The following is a 21,994-nucleotide window of genomic DNA, read 5'->3' as shown; positions in this document are numbered from 1 at the left end:
TTATCAAGGTACGGTAGCTTCTATGCTACAAGAAGATTATATTTTTGTAGCTTGGATGCTTCATTAATATCTTCCATTACCCTCTTTTTGGCTATACCCTGCTTGAACTGGGGGATCAACAGATAAGACCCGGCTGTTTTATCCGATCCTGTGTTCTCAGCACCAACAACTGTGGTGGGTCCATCCTCAGTGTTGCTACAGTACTTGTTTGATGGAGAAATAAATGGATCCAGGAAAAAAATAGTTTATCAGGTTTATAGTAGTATTAAGTAATTATTTACATCAACCCAAGAAATAAGCAAATGCTTGCGGTTGGAGAGAAGATTCCAGGCCTTATAGAAGAATGACTGGAAGGCCCAACTCAAGCTTGATGGCTTTTGTGAATCCTCTTCCTAAGGATTCCAGTCTATGCTGACTACTGTCTTTGTTCTCTCAATTTGCATTGTACCTCTATAATTTTAATCATCCTAATAGCAAATGCTCTTTTCACTCTCTGTACTGCAAAATTTCTCTTTTAAAACAAGATGCTATTGATTTTATGGGTCTTTTCTCTTTATATCTAGCAATATACCAATGGACATATCACAGGATGTATTACATAGCCTTTAGTATTAGTATTTCCATGTATAGGGAACTGAAGTCCAGGGAAGTTAAATGATGTTATATACAGCAGACCATGGAGTCAGAGAATGGGGTTCAACTCTGGTCCTGACATCTACTAGCTTGGTGACCATGGCAAGTTCTTTACCCTTTCTGAATTTCAAGTTCAATATTTGGAAAATGTAGATCATTGTCATTACTCTGATTGGAGTGTGGAGAAAATTAAATATTATCACATATGTAAAGTACCTAGCATATTCCAGGTGCTTCATAAACACCAGTTCCTTCCCTTCAAGAAGGCAAAGCTACAAAAGAAGGAACAACCTTTTGTCTAGTTTAAAGAATACTGGGGTTAATTTAAGTTTCAAAGAAAATGATCTTCCAGGACAAGTCTACTCATGTTGCCCTGAGTTGTATGAAAGATCGTCTGCAGTTCCATCTGTATCATGCTGGCTTTATTTACACGTTTCAGATTGAACCAGGGAATGTGGTGATAACACAGTTTAGCAAACACAACATTACATCTGCTGTTGCTACCAAACTGCCTAGGAAGAGTAACAGTGATTCATTCAGAAAGACAGAACTGCTGTCACATGTGCTTCTATTTTCCCTTAACATATAAGGCTTCCAATTTACAGAGGGAAATGTGTAATAAAAATAGTGAAGGCCACTGGTGTGATTAAATAAATGAACAAGATTATTGTGGCTAAATACATAGTTTTAGATTCCTATATTTGAAAAAGAGGGGTATCACTTCTCATTACAAATGTGAAAAAATGTGGAGGCATAAGTAAAATTCACATGCTTTAGGGGTCTACTTTGTGAGCAAGCCTGCATCACCAAATAATGAAGAGATGAAAGCATGGAATTTTTCAAATTTCATAAGGTTTCCTTGTTTTTTTTTAAACACACAATAAAAAAGAAGAGCATTCATTGTGAGAAAAATAAACTAACTTGGTAACCTAAAAATATATATCATATGAAGATGAGTACAAGCCCACCATTTTTCACTATTCATTTATAAAATGTTAAAAGGATTGAGTATTTTTGCTAACTTTTGTAAGCAGAACTAAGAACAAATAATGTGTCTGTGTTGTAACACAATTGTTCTTTTTTAAAAAAGAAAAAAAATTTTAAAAATCAGGGCAAATCTTTCCTTTCTTAAGGCCTTGTTGGCGTTGGGTCTCCAATGAGTATAGCACCGTAGGTGCAATAAACTAGCTTCGAGCCTCTGGCAGAGAACTAACACCATCAAAATGAATTTACAACTAAGAATTAATTACATAATCAGGGTGTTACTTTAAATCTCTCCTACATGTTCTGATTTAGAAAACTTCTCATTTCTCTATTAATTCCCTAAGCAAAATTGGAGCCAAAGTCCTGAAAATTGACCATGTCAGGAAAAAATCCTTTTGAAATGCTTAAAAACAGTAGTATTTGGGTTGAACAGAATTCTCAGAAGAGATTAATGCAAAAATTTTTATCTCAAAATCCTCCCAGTAATTTCAATCATCTAGTCTAAAGATGCAAAAATATACCTTTAGACTTTAAATAAGAATATGTTTGGTCTGTTTCATCCCACTGAATATTAAAAGCCTATAATTTGAAAACTTGAAGAATTATAAACATTAGAAATAGATTGAGTGGCATTTAGCATGAAAAAAAGCTTAGCATCTGTCATAACAAAGAACAAGCAGCAATATTTCTGATACATGAAATTAAAAATTATTCTTCGGGAATCCCAGCAATGCACCAGGAACTGTCATTTAGAATTTCTTCCCATGAGGCATTTTGTGGGCATGCAGGGATGCAGACGCACACGTGCGCGTGCACGCACACACACACACACACACACACACACAGAGTCAACTCCACAGCTCGTGCTATTAAAATGGAGTGGGGAGATCTGTACTCTTTCTGGAGTGTACTTCTTTCTCAAGTAGTTCTTTTGCTTTGGGAAATGAATATAAAATAGTATTTGGATTTTGAATCAATATCATTTCTAAGTGGTTTTATATTGCTCTATCTGTTCATTACATAAAGCACTTACTGCACTGGTATTTACCAACACTTTTTTTTTTTTGTGGCCTGCAACATGAATATCATCTAGTATCAAATAATAGGGTTGAAAAAGTAAAAGGAATACACAGTCAGCTCAATAGGAAGATACTCATAAAATACAACTGAAAAATTGGCAACAGATTAGGGAAAAAAATATTTGGAACCTAGATCCTTGAAAGATTGATTTCATTAAAAGTCTCTCTGCACTAAGTGACAGAACACCAAGCCACCACAAGGTAAACAAGGCTAATGGTTTTCTATAACTGTAACTACTGTAGATAAATATACCAGGGGTGGCAGTTGCTGGTTTAGCTGTGTGAATCCTTTAGTTTTCTCCCAGGTACAGTAAAGGAGTGGGTATAAGATAAAATATTTGTGTGATTCAGCAATGGAACAAGTTAAAAAATTATTATTAAGATTCAGCTCAAACATCACCTTTTAGCAGTCCTGCCTCACCTAGCATTTCTCCTCTGTTTCCCAACATAGCATCTACAACAACATTACAAACCTTGATGAAAGCAGAAGTCTTAGGGAACTGGGGTTGTTTACTATGAGCACCTTGTTTATGGTTGTAATTTTTGTATTCACAGAGGCTTTGGTACAAAGACATCAATAAACATTGGCAAAATAATGCAGAAAAATGAACCAATAAATTAATGACAGGTTTCCTTCACAATAACGGAGCATGGTCAAAAATAAGATTTAGACCAGAAGAGATGGGTTTGAGTGTTTGCCACTATCCTGGCTGAGAAATCTCATATAAGTTACAGAAGTTCTCTTAGCCTTGGTTTGTTCATTTGTAGACAAGGGAACATACTATATAACTTAATATTTTGTTTTGAGTACTGAATGAGCTCCTGCACATAAAAGCAGCCTGCAAATTAAAATATTAATATTTTCATAAATCTAATTGCTTAAATAATTCTTACTTGAAATGGCCTTGTTTTAATTTATTATTCTTGTTTACTACTTTATTCCAGTGATTACTTTTCCCTTGAAGAAAAAAGTGATATCCCCCCTTTCTATCAATTATCTCATAAACTCATTGGATAATTGGGTGAGTCACAGTAAAACAGATCAGGGATTTATTTATTTATTTTGAGATGGAGTCTCGCTCTGTCACCAGGCTGGAATTCAGTGGCACGATCTCGGCTCACTGCAACCTCCGCCTCCCAGTTCAAGCAATTCTCCTGCCTCAGCCTCCCGAGTAGCTGGGACTACAGGTGTGCGCCACCATGCCCAGATAATTTTTGTATTTTTAGTAGAGATGGGGTTTCACCATGTTGGCCAGGATGGTCTCAATCAGATTTATTTTTAAATACAAAAGACATAGCTACTATTTTCAGAAAACCAATCACTTGTGGATAATCAGGATGCAATGTCCAATGTCTTCTACCTTCTCATGATGTGACAATTCTAAGCAACGGGAAATGAAATATCTAGATGCAATACAGGTTGAGTATCCTTTATCCAAAATGCTTGGGACCAGAAGTGTTCTGGATTTCAGATTGTTTTGGGATTTGGGAATACATGCATCATGCTGGCTGATCATTCCTAATTTAAAAATTAGAAACCCAAAATGCTCCAATGAGCATTTCCTTTGATAATTAGAGCTCAAAAAGTTTCAAATTTGGGGGCATTTTGGATTTCAAGTATTTAGATTAGGGATACTCAATCTACATAGACTACAAAAAAATCAGCACCTCTGACGAAATTTGGTCAGACAATGCACATTCGCTAAGAGAAGGACAGGTAATTCATCTAATTGAGTCTGGCATATCACATTTCATAATATTTGAGAATAATCTACTACAATCCTTAGAATAGAAATCAGAAAGATCTACTTGTACTAGGAATATTAGTGAGCTTGATAACAAGTAGGATGCTCTGAATAAGGTTCCAGAAGGCCAGACTGATAATATTTCTGGATGACTTCTAAAGGTTATCAAGTCAAAACATTTTTAAGAATGAGAGTTTGATTTTTAAAAAGAATATTTAAGCAAGTTGATTTGCCAGCGGACTACAGGAAATTGGGAAGGCAACCCCCTCTCATCCAAAACACGCATAAACTGATAATTAAGAATTGGCTGGAATCCATTTCACTATAAAAGGCTTGAAAGATGGTATGATAAAAATGTTAGCAATTAAGTCACTTCATCACTAAAAACCATATTAAATCAAATTAAAAGGACTCAAATTAGAATTCCCATGCACTTTATTCCCCTGAAAGTTAGCCATAAGCAGGTCTTTTACAACATGCCCTGTGTATAAATTGTATATCCCTGAAGGTGAGTGTGTGCACATTCAACTATTGTTAACCATTCAAAGATACTCTCTGGCTTTTTATTTTCTTAAAAATACAACACTTTATCATTGTTAAATATCCCTGCTTATGTCATAGTTTAAAAAATTACTAATCTAACCAATTTACTGTTTTAGACATTCTTAAGAAAGCGCAAACAGGCCGGTCATGGTGGCTCATGCCTGTAATCCCAGAACTTTGGGAGGCCATGGTGGGCAGATCACATGAGGCCAGGAGTTTCAGACCAGCCTGGCCGACGTGGTAAAACCCTATCTCTAATGCAGTGTGGTGGCACATGGCTGTAGTCTCAACTACTCCAGAGGCGGAGGCACGAGAATCACTTGAACTTGGGAGGCAGAGATTGCACTGAGCCGAAATGGCACCACTGCACTCCTGCCCGGGCAACAGGGTGAAACTCTGTCTCAAAAAACAAACACACACACACACACACACACACACACACACACACACACAAATGAATTATAGACAAAACTACTCTCATTGTCAGATTGTTAAGAAGCCCTCCTCTATGAACATCAGTTTTCTCTGGTTAGGATATGATAGATCATCTCCTCTCTCTTTCTGGCACAAGGAAACACAGGGAATGAGGCACAGTGGACTTAACCACATCATCCAAAGGACTCTACAGGTTAATTCACAGTGAGAACTCCTTCTAGATACATGCCATGTGCTTCTCCCACTAAGAAGGCCCTGTCTGGGTAATGAGGAAGGGACTGACTAATCAACTTAGAGGATGGAAAATCATTTTAAACACTGAAATTAATGGTTTAAACTGTACTTAAATTTTAATGATGACGAACTAATTTGTGAAAATAGAATATAGATACAATACCCATTTGTATCCTTCCATTATAATATGCTCCTCAATCAATCAACAAAAATGGATTAGATGTTTCTTATTTTCTTAAAGGAAAATGTCCATATCTGTTTTTCATCTACAACTGATATAAAAGGGTCATATTGTTTTTCATAAACACTGTCAGGCAATTGTGACCTCATTGAAGATGCTAAAAGGACAGATCATTCAAGTCCTGTTTCTGACAACCTAGTTATGAACAAACCAACCCACAATGCAAGCCTTGGAGCGCAGTTTCTTTTTGATAGCATTAAGCAGGGCTTTTTTTCTTTTATTACATGCCCTTATGATTCCTTCTTCCTGATGTTAATAGAAAATGCTGAAATATTCTATGTAAGTGATTGTTGGGCTGGAAAAAGAAAGAAACTCTAGTGCAAGTATTTATACCTTCTGTAATGAAAACAAGATATTATTGTCTTGCTTGACCTTTCCTAAGTATGGGATACAGCATTTTACACAATAGTTTCTTGGTTCATGCTTCAATTACTGACCTTTACTGTGTAGAAAATTAATGCAATTTTCATTGTAATCCATCCATACAAATAAGGTCCACATGGAAGGATTCCACATATCGAATCTAATACGAATAGGAAATGTCAACTGATTGCTGTTGGCTGAACTTAGCTATTATCTGTTTCTTCTGGAGTCCCTAGAAAACTAGACTTGTAACAAGCAATTTCTTACATGCGCCATCAGGTATTAGAAAAGAGGATTTCCTCTCTTCAAAGTTTAGCTTGTACATTTCATCTCCTACAAGGCAAAAACCTAGTTACCTGAAAGTTCTATGTTATCCCTGAAAGTCTGCAAAAGAAAAGGCAAAATTGTGAAGTCTAATCTGGTTTCTAATACAAGTTACTACCATGAACTTTTCACAATGCTAAGGAACAAGGGGTTACAGTGATGTCATTTTACAACAATCCCTGTTCCAGACAATAAAAGAATGACAGACCCCAGACAGTGTCCTGGTCTGTGCATCAGAGACAGGCAGAACATGGCAAAGCATTCATCTCCTGAGGAAGTTGTGCCAACAGGCCCCGGCACGCTTTTATCTTCCACAGTCGTCCGTGATGGTATTTGGTGGGAAGGAGCACTGGCAATTAAAGAGTGTCACCTTCAAGATGGATGGTTTGGGTAGAAAGAAGTTTCTCTCCTCTTCTGGTTTTGAACAAAATGGCTGTGTGTTTATAATTTGTAAACAGTTCATCTCTCACTGAGTGTGTTACAGTTCCCAGAAGCATGGTCTGTCATGTCTAACACACAACAGAAGCCAGAAGGGCTCAGTGAGTAGACCTTTCTTCCAGCTCACTATGACGGGGAGTCACCCAGTGACTGTATGTCCTGGTCTATGACAAGCACATCTCGGTGGTAGAAGCTGATCTGCACAGAGAAGAAACCAAGTGTCGTAATACATATGTGTGTGTGCACTCAAAAAGTCTGAAAGTTGAAGATCCCTTTAGTTTACAAATCCCTTACAGAAGGAAGAATGAAAAGAGATGGACAAGGATGGAAAAATTCACCAGCCTTTCCTAACAATAGAAGGGTTGTGTTAAGCAGAAGAGGCATAAACAGAAGTCAAAATATCATTTTAGATTTATTGCTCTAGAAGATTTCATAGAAATATAAAATTGGGAAAGCAAAACCACCATGGTTATATTTGTCTATTAAAAAGTGTTATTCAAATACTATAATAAAAACATGTTAAGAATAAACTTTTTCTGGAGGGAAGGAGGAGAACCCTAATGCCAGCGCCCTCAACTTGGGACAGGTTGGCACAACTGGTATGGGTTTGGGCCATGCTGAGATGAATGCAACAGCTCCCAGGCTTATCCCTATGGATGCTGCTGTTCCAACTCTTTCTTCAGTCATCTTTGCCCAGAAAGGTTTAAAGCACAGACCAAAGGGCTGTCTCTCCAGACCTTCAGGTAGCTCTTGAAGTACATCAGTGGTAGACTAGACCTTGACAACCACTGGTCTAGACTATGACCTGATTTTGTTGCTTGCCAGTCACTGAATACCATGTTTCCATTCATCTTCTTGTTGGATACTCTCCTTTATTAGATGGGCCAAAGATACATGGTCACCGTTATTCCTAAAGGGGGAAGGACATCCCCTTCTACTGGTGGTTCATTTAAACAGGCTTGGCCAAACAGGAAGAAATCTTCCTTTCATCCAGGCCTTGGTTTATAAATATTTAGAATTTTGCCTAATGTGATGTTATGATATAATAAGAAATGTATGCTTGTTCTTTGTCCCTGGTTCCTGGCACAAAGCTCCTAAAATTCCTGGAGTTTCCTAAGTGATAAGACAGATATGAACATCTTTTGCTATAATATTTGGTTTTGTCCTCAGTTCCTAAAATAGCTCCAGAGCAAGAGAGATGAGAAGAGCATCTTTTGGCTATTCATAACAAGCCCCTTTCAACCACACCTGACTTTCTGCTAATGAGGAGACTTTTGGAAAGCCTCTGATGATGGAGGAGCTGGTGGCCAGGAGAATCAACCATGATTAGATGGTTAGAACTTTCAGTACTCCCAGCCCTGACCTGCAGGGAAGGAAGAGGGGGCCAGAGATTGACTTAAACACCAATGCCCAAACATTCAGTCAATTATGCCTATGTAATGAAACCTTCATAGAAACAAAAATACCGTTTCTGGAAGCTTCTGGGTTGGTGAACACATGGAGGTGCTCTAGGGTATGCCCAGAGAGGGTGTGGAAGTTCCACACCCATTCCCCCATCCGTTGCCCTGTGCATTTCTTCCATTTGGCTGTTCCTGAATTGTGTCCTTTATAATAATCAGTAAATATAAGAAACTATTTCCCTAAATTTTGTGAGCCATTCTAGAAATTTGTTGAATCCAAGAAAGGGGTTGTGGGAACCCCCACCTGATAGCTGGCCAGTCTGAAGAACAGGAGGCCTAGACTTGCAGTTATCACCTCATACAGGTTTAAAATAATTTCATTAATACTTCTGGTTTTTTTTTTTTTTGGTAAAATATCCCATTATAAACCTTATTAACTTAGCTTCCCTTTGACAATATTCAATGACTTAATCACTCAGAAACCGCTAGCTAACATCAAGACATCAATAAGAAACTTGCATCTGTGTGACCCCTTTTCTGAAAAAGGTCATTTTCCTTTAAAAGTATTATACTTGATTTTATTATTTTGCTATTAATGATCCTCTTAACACAACAAATAAGATTTACTTTGTAATCCACCCCATTTGCTTCAAATGGGCAAAACCATCTGGTCCACTCAATTAATTTTAAGGCTTTTTGTATCACAGAGCCAGTGTCTTCGAATACAATTCTATTCAATGGGCATTTACACTGGATACTTACTCTCAAGGTTTCCCCTTTTGCCCTTTCCTCTGCACAAGCTTCCTACATGTTACCATCCCTCGCCCCAGATACCCACAGGTGAAGGGGACTGGAAGTCCATTAAGCTAGTAGCATCTCATTTGGCATTTCACTTGTTTCATTTTATTCCAGAAGGTTTGTCTGAAAGCGTAATGACAACAAAAGCAGCAGATTTGAGAGATTCTCCCAGGAGAAGGAAAAGGACAGATGTACACAGACATATAGCTGAAAACGCTGCCAGGAACAGCTGGGAAAATGACAGGCACGGAAGTGGGTGACCACCCCACAGAGTGCAGACATGAACCTAAAGAAGCAGCAATTTCACTTGATTTACTTTTGACTTCCCAGGCTACCTTTTATCTATAAAGGGGAAGGCTAATCTTGGCTTGCATCCAATGAAAGGCCTCCTATAGTTATGCTTTTTATAACATTTCAATTATTCCTTCTATTTTACCCTTCTCAACCTCATTTTTAAAAATCTTAAAAAGGGATATCCTTTTAAAAAGTTACAATAATATTACTATACTGGTAACTCTATAATATAAAAAAAAAAAAGAGAGGAGAGAGACTCAACCTGAAGGAATGCTATCTGTTGACAACACTAGTGTTTTTTTTTTGTGTTCTTTCTTGAACATACGCACCTTGTCATCTTCATCATCCTCGTCATCTACGTCTGTGCTCTCCTGAAAGGAAATCCCACAACGTGTTTATAGAAACATCAACCGAAATTAACAAATGCAAATTAAACTCAGACACATTTTAAAGCTTGCCTACAGACTTCAAGCATTTCTATTTTTGAAATGCATTATAACCTCTTAAAAAATAACTCTTTTAAAGTTCAGGGACACTGTGGTAGGACACTAAACAATATGCATAATCTACATAAAACCGTTGACTATAAATAAAGCTATTAGGCCAGTGCCCTTGGAAGGCATCCAGCTTTAAAAATGCATTGCTGAGTTGTACTTTCTGTAAACAGTGTTGTTCTTATTCTGACAAATGAACCAACTGCTACGTTAAGGCTGAGAATACCATACTCCACTAGTGCTGGGCTCATTGTTATAATGACTGCTCTCTCCCTTTGGGGCCATTACTGAAACATTAGACAGTATAAAATGCATTAGTCTGAATATAATCAATCTTAAGAATAAGTTACAGGTTTCTCTGTGGCATTATTATTTTGCCCTGGGTTTAGGGTTAGAAGGGGCAGGTGAGGGAAGGAAACTCAAGGCTCAGATCTGGACTTAAGGGTGCCTGGCTTTAGCTCAGGTGCCACAGCACCAGCTGTACTGCTAATGGTCTTGTTTAGATGAATATAAAAATCTTGGCTATTTAATGGCCAGAGTTTGATCATAGCACTGCAATGTTTAAAAACTAATATCTGTTGGTACACAATCAAATAGGGTCAGTAGTTTGGAAAGAAAGCTCAGTGTTAGACAACACGGTCTATTTTCAGCTTCAACACTTGCATTTCTGCTTAACCTTGCAAAGGTCAGGCACGCTGTTCAGATGTCACTGTTCCACTAGTAAAAAGAATTGTCAATATCATGCTCTTAAAAGGGAGTAACTCTAAAGTATCCAGAGAATACTCTGCTACATTCCATAAAACCACTGAGCAGTCATCAAGAAATTTCTTCAGGGCCGGTATAGCCCTACCTCCTAGAATTCTCACAAGATTCAGCTAGCAGTTTGTGTGGTACTCATGGGTCCTCTGGGGAACTAACCTATTCACAACTGGCAGCAAACATGTCTCATGAAAGCCAATGGATAGACAGGAAGGTAATGAAAACAGGCTATGGGAGGAAAAAACGCTATAATTAGGAGAAGTCTTTAGCTTGGGACATGGTTCCAGTAGTTTTTGCTTTGTGACTTTAGGCAAATCACTTCGTCACTATGCACTGTAGTTTCATAAGACATAAAATGAAAATAGTTCTTGCCTCCCTCATAGTTGTGTTATCGAACTAAATTAGGTAATTATTTTCAATGTTTTATAAATAAAGGCTTTATACACACATACACACTTATGTGCATATAGGTATATTAATATACACATGTATGCCAGTATATGTACATGCTCTCACATGCACACATATGCTCATACTATAAACATATATACACAGTGGGCAACATAAAACCTGCGTAAACATTGTAAAAATGTTAGTTGACAACATAGATATCAGAGATGTTTCTTTGTAAAAATTTCCATTATCTATAACTCTGTGAAACCTAGTCCTTAAATGGATCTATTAAAGCCATTCATTTATTAGCTGGTTCTATTTTCTCACTGATATGTGTTCATGCCTATTGCATTAAATAATTAAAATCAAACAGAATCGAATTTTGAAATTGCCTGAGGTTTTTCCTCTTGCTACAATACTCATTTTCCCCACCTTCCTTCCTAAGTGAAACCAGAAACCTCCCTTAAATCCATTATGAGGACATAAGGAAAAATAAAAACAGTCAGGATTTGATTGACTCTTGGGAAACCAAAGTGAAGGTGATCCATCTAGAAAGAAAATTAATCAAGTCTTAGGACTTTAGATTTTTGTTTTAAAAACTTGGTTCTTGAAGCTGGAATGCCTAGATTACATCGTAAAAAAAAAAAAGCCTACAAATACAAGTTCCTGGCCACCTAGAGCAGAGCAGAAAAAGATCTTATGGGGTGCAATGAGGGGGCCAGGAGCAGGAGAGTCAGAGTGGAAGTGAGATGAGTAGATGCGGAGAGATGTCTTTGAGAAAGGGTCTTGCTTTCTTCAACAGGACAGGAAGTTTGGGAATTTCCAGACAAATGTGGGCACCTGCAAATAGATGGATCTAAGCCCACCCACTCTCTGATTGCCCTGGGAGTTGACAAGCCTCTGGGAATCTCCTGAGCCTTCAAGCCAGAGAGAACATTGCATAAGATACCTTCATGGAAAGGCCGGAGTTAGCCCCGCAGAGCTCTCTGCATGCCCAGCAATGGCCCACAGAGCCAGCAAAGGTTTCTCGCTAGTGACTGAGGAGGTTGTTCACAGGAACTCTACAGAGAATCAGATAAGCACACAGACATGTGCTACCAGCATGGAAATGATAACCATGAACCAGAGGCTCCCCTCATGCAGGCCAAGACTCAGGAAGGTAAGATGCCACAGAAAGAAGACTCCAGATTATTCGTGATAGAAGACCTCCACTGCAAAATGAGTGCCTTTGCAGGGCTGCTCCTTACACCTCAAACGAAATGGACTTGGGCCACGATTTGGTGGTGGTGGTAGTTTGTTGTTAACACGTTTCTCGGCAGTCAAATGTCAGAACTCCGAATCCTTGCTTACCTGGCTGTCCTGGATGCTGCTGACCTTGCCTTTCACAGGTCTGATGAAATTGTAGACAAAGATCAGCAACAATGCCAAGGGGATCATATATAGTTCAAAGTTCCAGACAGTGATCAAAAATACCTGATTGAAAGACAAATAAGAATACACGACTGCTTGATAAAACACTAGGGGAGCAATCAAATTCCTACTCATTGATGTAAGGAGATTCAATTGGACTCTTTCTAGTCACATTCAGAAACATTTCCAAACAGGTACGCACACACACAATGATCAACTCATTTTTAGAACTGGTAGCATAGAAAGAGCTGATTAGTCACACTCTGGAATAGACAGATACAGTGGCTTCATACCTGAAAAGCCCATGGATTTTAGTGTGCCAGAATTTATGGAAAGTAGTATGGAAAAAGTCCAAGGTCACAAAGACGCAGGCCAGAGGCCAAATTTTGCCAAAAGTGAGGTTTATTTGAACAGGAAAGAGCCATTACTTTTTCAGTTGGCTGCCAATATTGAAAAATCCAAATATTTCAGAGAAAGACTTTGGATTTCCAAACTTTTGTTAAAGTGCTTAAAATCTACCAATTTCGAGACTATATGGACACAAGAAAATGATTGGCTGGCATTGTCTACATCAGAAAAGGTATTCCCTTAGCTGCCCAATTTCTGTCAACCTCTGAAATTTGTGACTCCTCACATAGAAAGGCAAGTGAGAATTTGAGACTGAGTCCAACTGCCTATGCTGCAATGGTTACCAGAGACATGAATGCAGGTAGATGGTTCTACCTCCAAGAAACACACTAATTAGGATAAATAAGGTGAGAACACTTTTAATTATAACATGAGGCAGCAGTGAAATTTTGGGTAAATTACTTCAAAATTTGAGTCTCGCTTTCGTTTCAAACTCACAGGTAGTCTAGAAGACGAAATAAGGTAATTTGTGGTTATCAGCTGTCTGTAAGTGCTTGAAAAAAACCACTGCTATAACATATCAACTTAGAAAAGGCAAATTACTGCATCTTAAATATGAAATCTTCCTTTCCAAAAGCAATACTGTTTCATTGCTAAAAACTTGTTCTAACATTTAAAAATTTTCTCTTTGTGATTATCATATATTGCTTTTATTTTTTGGTGCCCATTGTAAATAAAACCACTTCTTCCATTATGTTTTTCAAACTTGTCATTATTTACATATAAAAGCAAATAATTTACATATATATTTTTAACATTAGCAGCCTTACTGAATATTCTTTATTCTATCAAATAGTTTATTTCATTCCTGCGAGGTTTCTAAGAATATAGTCACATAATCTACAATTAAGGATCCTCTTCTGTTTCCTCTTTTCTATTTGTAATTTTTTTCCTGCTTGATTTCATCACTCCTACAAAAAATTGTTAAACTGTTCAGAAGGATATCACTGTTTAATTCGTGGCTTTAATGAAAATACTTCTAGAGTGATAAATCATATCACCTTAAGAACACACACACAAACCATTTTTAATACCAGAAAATTTACATATAGGTGATCATTATTCTTTATATATTCGAAATGTTTTATAAATACTCTTTCATATCTGTTCTAAACCTAATAAAAACATGTTTTAAACAAAAATTTGTCCAGCAATTTTAACAGGGTATAATTTTTAACATCAAGAATGGTTGGTAGCTAACCAACTGTTCGTTCAGTATCTTCTGAGATAAGGATGGTTTTATCCTTTTCATTTAAAGACATCAATATGGTGAAGTATTGTATTTGTAATTTCATAATTTGAAGCAATCTTGTATTTCTGGGAGAAACTCCTTCACTGAGGTGAACCCGTATTGTTGTATTTTATTTTCTAACACTTAAAGATGTTTTGCATAGACGCTCGTGTTCTTTTTGTCAACCTTCCTCAGTCCTATTCCTCTCATTTCCAAAGGCAACCTTGTCCTAAATTTGATGTGAATTTTTTCCACCTCAGGGCACCTTAGGTATATATTAGTAATAACAAAATAAAAATGTTCCTATCGTTCTGCAAATATTTTAACCAATAGTATGTTTTATAGTTCTTTTCATGGTGTATGCGTAAATCAAGTACATTTATTTTAACTAATATAGTTCCCATTCAAATGAATGCTCTGCAATTTGACGACTATACTCCCTTATCAATGCAAACATGGGCTGAAATAGTGGTTTTACGTAACCAAATATATTAGTCTTTTACATTAGGATTTCTACCTTTAATGTTCAGTGTTCTACTTAAGAAATCATATTCTACCTTGAGTTAATACAGCTATTTCCTTGTGTTTTCTTCTAAAGATGTCTGTGTATGATCTTTATTCTGTCTCAATTTTGTTGTTTTTAATTTTTTTTTAACTCAGGCAATCCAATGTGAACTTTTTCCTTACAGCCCTCTTTTACAGCTAAATTCCTGTAACGATCCCCATTTTTCTCTTTGATCTACATTGCTACTTCTGTCAATATACCAAGTTCCCAAATGAGTGTGTCTATTGTTTCTGAGCCCTCTCAGTTCTCCATTGATATATTTTCCTATATTTTACCAAGACCACATTTTTAAAACTATAATTTAGTAACCATACAATATCTGAGTGGGCAAGTCTCTTATTACACACTCAAAATGATCTTGGATATTTTTTCACCCTTTACTCTTCCACGTGTATTTCAGAATTAATTTATAAATTTCTATACAACTCAGAAAAATTAAGACTGAGATTGTCTTGATAATTTAAAGATAATTGGTATCTTGATATTAACATTTCATAATGATTATTTCTCTATATTCAGAACTTTTTATGTATCTCAAAATATTTTATTTCACTGTACTGATTTTCCATGTTTCATTTTTTTAAGTAACTTGGAGTTTAACACTATTATAAATAGCAATGGAACAATTTTAAGGTTTATCATTTAATTGGTTAATGCTGGGTACAGAAACATTAATTTTTATATATTCACATTCTTTCTTTTTTATATATTCACATTCACCTCTTATTAGCTGTAAGAGACTGCAAATATATTCTTTTGTAGATCTGATGTAGAAAATCATATCAACTGCAAATCATGACGATTTTCCTTCACCTTCTTCCATTCTATATGTTACGTTCCTCCTAGTGCTAAACCTCTTTTTTTTTTTTTTTTTTTTTTTGGATGTGTAAGTGTGAAATTTTTGAAATACTTTTTGGATCAATGAAAAAAATCAAACCACACTGATTTCCTCTAGTGTGGCTTGCTCCATCAACTTTCCTTTATTTAAAGTTTTATAATGTCAAATATATAATCTGTTCCTATAATTTTCTTCTTTTCTAATGTTTCTTTTTTATAAAATAAAACATAGCAAAAAGTAGAGCCAATAGTAATTTCTTTATTAGGTAAAGCTAGAGATTTTCCTGTTTGTTACCTATTTCCCTTTCCCTATTGTTACGTTTTTTGGGGGGATTAAGGGTTTTAATGGCATACTAAATGGTGGTTGTTTCTAAATGCCTGTCTACTGGGTAAATGGATTTTATTATTATTTTAAATTACTAAATGTAACTTCAAGTAAGAAGAGGCTGACATAAAGCTATGGAGAAAAATCAGGACACATCATATTTATTTTCTTCATTATAAAACTATGTATGTCTTTGAAAAAATTACTTGAACAACCACCAGTATTAAGGAGATGGTTGTTTTAGGTAAACACCTCATTTGCCATAGCATTGGCCTCTATCGGGAATACTTAAGCAATCCTAGAAATGTTTTACAACAAAAATTGAGTTATATTTAAATATCACATTCAAATAGCCTAAAACTCTTTTAGAGTGAGACCATATTGCCTTTAGATATATATTTTTTAAATCAATGCATAATTCCCATTTCTGTAGTAAAGAATTGATTTCCTAACCAACATCTTTCAGGGAAAGCAAATATAAACCCCAGAAAAATATTTTTTTTTAGAAAAAAAGTCTAATTATCTAAGCATCTTCAAAGAAAGAAAGAGTTGTAACTTTGAAAGAAGGAATCAGATCTGCATGGAGTTAATTAAAAATGTTTGTATCTTTGATCCAAGAGCAGCTGCAGTCACTCTGGTGGTACCAGTTGAATAAAACTCCAATGAAAAATTTACCATTACTTCTGAATGGAGGAAACGGGAATGCACTCAGGGACAACCAGAGCCACTGCAGAGCACAGAGGTATGCTGAAAGGAGAGTGTAAGCAAAGGTAAACCCCACATTCAGTATGTGAATGCCGCTAAAGTTGCTGGCATACATGCAGAGCACACTCAAGCAGTCGAAGATCAAAGCTATCACCCTAAGACATGCGACAAAGTTTGCATTTTGAGTCTAATAAAATTAAATGCCTTAAAAAAAAACTTGTTTAGAAGAATATAGCATAATTTACAGTCTCCACAACATAGAATTACTGATATCTAAGATACAATTCAAAATCACTCAACATACAAAGAGTCAAGAAAATGGAATCTATTTTCAAGCAAGAGACAATCAAAACATACCAACTCCAAGGTGAACTCTATGTTGAAATTATCAGAAAAGAACTTTAAAACACCTATAAAGATTATGCTCGGTGAGGCAATGGAAAATAAACTCACCATGGGTAAAACAGTAAATATAAGCATAAAAAGTAAAAATTAAAAAATAATTGCCCAACTAAAAATTAAACATTAAACATTAAAAAAAATCAATGGTTGTTTTTAGTAGCAAAATTAATAATGAAAACGTCAGTGACTATAAAGATATCAAGAGAAATCATCAAATCTAAAAGACAGAAAATAATAGAAAAAAATAGAAGGTCTGGAGACCATCAAAATTTCAAAAGTTCTAACGTGGGTATTTGGAATTTCAGAAAAATAATAATGGGTAGAAAAATATTTAAAGAAGAATTGGCTGAATACTTTTCAAATCTAGGAAAAGACAAAATGTACAGATTAAAGAAGTCCAGAGGATCTCAAGAAGAGTAAATTTAAAGAAATCCAGTCTTGGGAATAAATAGCATCACCATATTTCTGGAAAATAAAGACAATAAAAAAATGTTGATAAAAGCTAGAAAGAAATGACATTATCATAAATACAACAATTTGAATCACCATAGATTTGTCATCAGAACCCATGGAGGCAAGGGGATAACAGCATTTTTAAAGTGCAAAATGAAAAACAAAATCAAAAACTTTAAACTCAGAATTCTATATCCAGTAAAAATATCCTATAAGAATGAAAGTTAAAGATTTAGATATGAGAAAATTAAAAGAATTTTTTATCAGTAGACCTGCATATCAATAAATACTAAAGGAATTCTTCAAGGTGAGGAAAAATGATACCAGATGGAAATGCAAACTTCAGGAAGAAATGAGTATCAGAAGTGGTAGATACATAAGTAAATAGAAAATATTATTTATTTTATTTTTTAGAATGCTTATAAATGTTTAAAGCAAAGCTTATAACATTATCCTGGTGAGGTGTATAATGTATTTAGGTGTGAAACACAGGAAAACTAATATAAAGGAGGTTAGAGGTAGATGGACATTTGGACTTAGGTGACATGTAATGTTTCTATGTTTCAGATGAAGTTATACAATATTAATCTTAAATTGACTGTGAAAAGTTAAGGGAAAAATATACACACATACACCTTAATACTCAGAGCAACTACATAAAAAAAGCAGGGAGGAATAAATTGTAAAAGTAAATAGATAAATGGAAATCTGAAAGGCAAAAGAAGAGAAACAGAGGAGTAAGAGGTAAATATAAAATGACAATTAAAATCCAACAATACCAAAAATTACATGAAATATTAATGAAATAAAACACTATAAACAAAAAAGGCAGATAAAAATATAGTGAATAACTGTGGCAAAAAAAAAGGTGAAGGAAAAAATGGCAAAATACAACCTAAAAGAACTGAACAATATATAAATTGAATTATCAAAAATGTCTTCACTAAGAAAAATTTAGGGGCAAATGGTTTCACTGTCAACTTCTATTGAACAATGAGAAAAGAAAGAGTATCATTTTGGAAAGAATGCTTACCAACAATTTTATGAGGCCAGTATTACCCTAATATCAAAATCTGACAAAACTGTTACAAAGAAATAAAATTACAGACAAATGACCAAATATGAACTTTGATGCAAAAATCTTCAAGAAAATAGTAGTCAATTAAATCAAGAAATATATGAAACTAAATTACGACCGAGTAGAATACGTTCCAAGAATGAAAAATTGATTTCATATTCAAAAATCAATGTAATTCACAATATTGACAGAATAAAGGAGAACAGGTATGTGATTATTTCAATAGATACAGAAAAAGCATTCAACAAAAATTCAACACCCTTCTACTCTTAACAAATAATAATTGGAAGGAATTTCATCAATTTGTTAAAGGACATCTGTAAAACTTTTATAGTTACCATACTTGATCATACTTGGCAGGGGTTTATTGTACATAAATTATACCTTGAGAAGTTGATTAAAAAGACAAACACAAGTTAAAAAAGAAATGACTCACGCATGCAACCACATGAATCTTAAAAACACACTGAGTGGAAAAAGCCTTCTACAAAACAGTACCTACTTTTGATTCCATTTATATCAAGTTCTAGAACAGACAAAATGATTTTACAATGGGGAAACTTGCATGCACCCCTTAAATTAGGAATAAGGCAAGGATGTCTGCTTTCACTACTTCTATTCAGTATTGAATGAAACGTTTTAGCCACTACAATTAAGTCAAACAATGAAACAAAAGGCGTAAATATAAGAATAAAAAAAGTACAACTTTTTTAGCAGATGACATGATTTTTTAAATGTACAAAATCCTAAGGAATCTACAAAGCAAATCCTAGAAATGACAACTAAATTCAGCAAAGTCCATGGTATAAAGTTATTATTAAAATATCGAAATCATTTTCAGATGTTAATACTAGCAGCAAAACATTAAAAAATAAAAATTTTTAATTTCCATTTATAGTAGCACCATGAAAGCAACACAGTATTTTAGAATAAAATTTATAAAACATGAGCAAGATATCCTCACTGGAAACTATGAAAGATTATTAAGAAACATTACAGAATATGTAAATAAGAAAATAAATATGCCTAGTTCATGGAGTGGAAGATTTGGCATTGTTAAGGTGGCAGTTATTCACAAATTGACCTACAGATTCAAGCAATCCTTATTTTATAGAAATGGGTAACCTGATTCTAAACACTATATGAAAATGCAGGCTGGGTACGGTGGCTCATGCCTGTAACCCTAGCACTTTGGGAGGCCAACACAAGTGGATCACCTGAAGTCAAGAGTTTGGGACCAGCCTTGGCCAACATGGTGAAACGCTGTCTCTACTAAAAATAGAAAAATTAGCCAGGCATGGTGGCATGTGCCTGTAATCCCAGCTACTCGGGAGGCTAAGGCAGGAGAATCGCTTAAACCCGAGGAGCGGAGGTTGCAGTGGGCTAAGATCGCGCCACTTCACTCCAGCCTGGGTGAAGGAGCAAAACTGCATCAAAAAAAAAGAAAAAATAAAAAAGAAAGAAAGAAAGAGAAAATGCAAATGGCATGCAATAGTCAAAGCAATTTTAGCAAATAACACACTAGCTGACTTCACAAGTTATTATGAAGCTGTAGCAAAGCAGTAGTAGTGTTGGTGAAAAGACAGACTTATACATCAGTGGAGTAGAAGATAGAGTCCAGAAATAGATCCACATAAAAGTGGTTGATTTTTAAGAAAGTTGCCAATGTAATTCAATGGAAAAAATGGTATTTTTTTTAAACACTGGCACTAGAACAACTGGATATATGTATGGGGAAAAAAAATCACCTACTCTTACCACATAACATACAAAATTTAACTCTAAATGGATTATACATCTGAATGTAAATTCTAGAATTTTAAGACTTCTAAGAAAAAAGGATAAGAGAAAAACTTGCCATCTTAGAGTGGGCAAAGATTTCTTAGGACACAAAAAATATAAAGAGTAATATAAAAATAGAAAAAAAAATAGGCTGGGAGTGGTGGCTCACCCCTGTAATCTCAGCACTTTGTGAGGCCAAGGTGGGAGGTCTGTTTGAAGCCAGGAGTTTGAGACCAGCCTGGGCAACATCACAAAAATGAGCTGGGTGTGATGGCATGTGCCTGCAAGTCTCAGCTACTTGGGAGGCTGAGGCAAAGAAATCACTCAAGCCTAGAGGCTAGAGGATGCAGTGACCCATGACTGCACCACTGTACTCCAGCCTGGATGACAGAGTGAGACAGCAACCCCCCACCACAAAAAAAAAAAAAGACTTCATCAAAATATAAAATATACTCCTTTTGCTCTTTGAAAGGAAATGAGAGGGCAAGTCGCAAAATGAAGAAAATATTTTCACTACATATACTGAAAGGGAACTTGTTTCCAGAAGATAAAAAATTATTACAATTTAATAAGATGACTCAATATAAATGTGCAAAATATTTGACCAAATCCTTCAAACACAAAAAAGCCATATTAATACCTACAAACACATAGGAAGATATCCAACATGATTATGCATCAGGAAAACACAAATTAAAACCATTGTGAAATCTGATTTCACGTGTATTAGAAGGGCTAAATTTAAAATACTGGTAATATAAAGTGTTGACAAAAATGTGGAGCAACTGCAGCTCTCACACATCCTTGGTAAAAACACAAAATGGTACATCCAATTTGAAAAACTGTATGGCAGTTTCTCAAAACATTGAACATATATTTACCATAATTCACAGCTTTTCTACTTCTGTATAATATGTCTCACAAAAGTCTTGTCCACAAATGTTCATAGCACAGCAGCATTATTCTAAATAACAAAACTGGAAATGGCCCAAATGTCAACAAAAAAGTGAATATATCCACACAGTAGAACAATACTCAGAAACACAACAGAAAAATCACATATGTTAGGACCATTGCTTGAAGCTTGGTTTCTCTGGCACCAAGGAAACTTCTTACTCTACCATGCATGTCTTCCCAATATGTTCCATGACATAGGTGCAGCAGCGACCAGTAGGTGTAATTTCAAAAAAAATCGCCTTAAATTTTCAGCTGCAAATATTTCTTCACTTTCTATCCTAAAACTTATCTGCAATAGTTTTTATGAAAATGTATACATGCTAAATCTCAGATAGGAGAACATGACTCATGAAAAGATTAATTTTTTCCTGAGGAAAACCCTGAAGATAAAAATACCTTCAAGAGTCCATGGTTCCAAGCTAGCTGTGACTGAAGAACTTAGCTAGCATTGCCATAGACACTTGAACAAATCTAACAAATCTAACAAATCCCCTATGTATTGTTTCTTTAAGTATGACACGAGAAGGATGTAACCTCATGTCACAAAAAAATTTATCATGTCTATCAGGTTTCATGATGAAATGGTGATGAAGTGATCTGTAACCAGTTAAGTAATCAACCAAGCCATTAACTATCTTGTAAACATCCAAGAGAATGCCTCTACTAAAAAGTAGTTAACTTCAG

At 35.5% G+C, this 21,994-nt stretch overlaps 1 protein-coding gene across 20 annotated transcripts in view; it reads right to left on the bottom strand.

Moving 5' to 3' along the window:
- Window positions 1–21,994, bottom strand: part of MCTP2 (multiple C2 and transmembrane domain containing 2) — a 254,545-nt gene that overhangs the window by 27,746 nt on the left and 204,805 nt on the right. For 12 of the 20 annotated variants that reach the window (XR_010151516.1, XM_016927477.4, XM_016927474.4 and 9 more), the window contains 2 exons: window positions 12,508–12,630; window positions 9,841–9,882 (listed from right to left, as the gene is read on the bottom strand). The exons of 5 other annotated variants lie outside the window; for them this stretch is intronic. Coding sequence is in view for 13 of the 15 variants with exons in the window: in XM_016927477.4 (XP_016782966.2) it covers window positions 9,841–9,882; window positions 12,508–12,630 (165 nt within the window). In the remaining 2 variants the exon portion in view is untranslated. The remainder of the gene's footprint in view (window positions 1–9,840; window positions 9,883–12,507; window positions 12,631–21,994) is intronic. 3 more of the 20 variants (XR_010151517.1, XM_063794359.1, XM_063794358.1) reach the window with 1 other exon arrangement.

The sequence above is a fragment of the Pan troglodytes genome, chromosome 16 (genome assembly GCF_028858775.2).
Source record: "Pan troglodytes isolate AG18354 chromosome 16, NHGRI_mPanTro3-v2.0_pri, whole genome shotgun sequence".
Taxonomy (NCBI): Eukaryota; Metazoa; Chordata; class Mammalia; order Primates; family Hominidae; genus Pan; species Pan troglodytes.
This window is presented reverse-complemented; position numbering and strand designations above follow the sequence as displayed.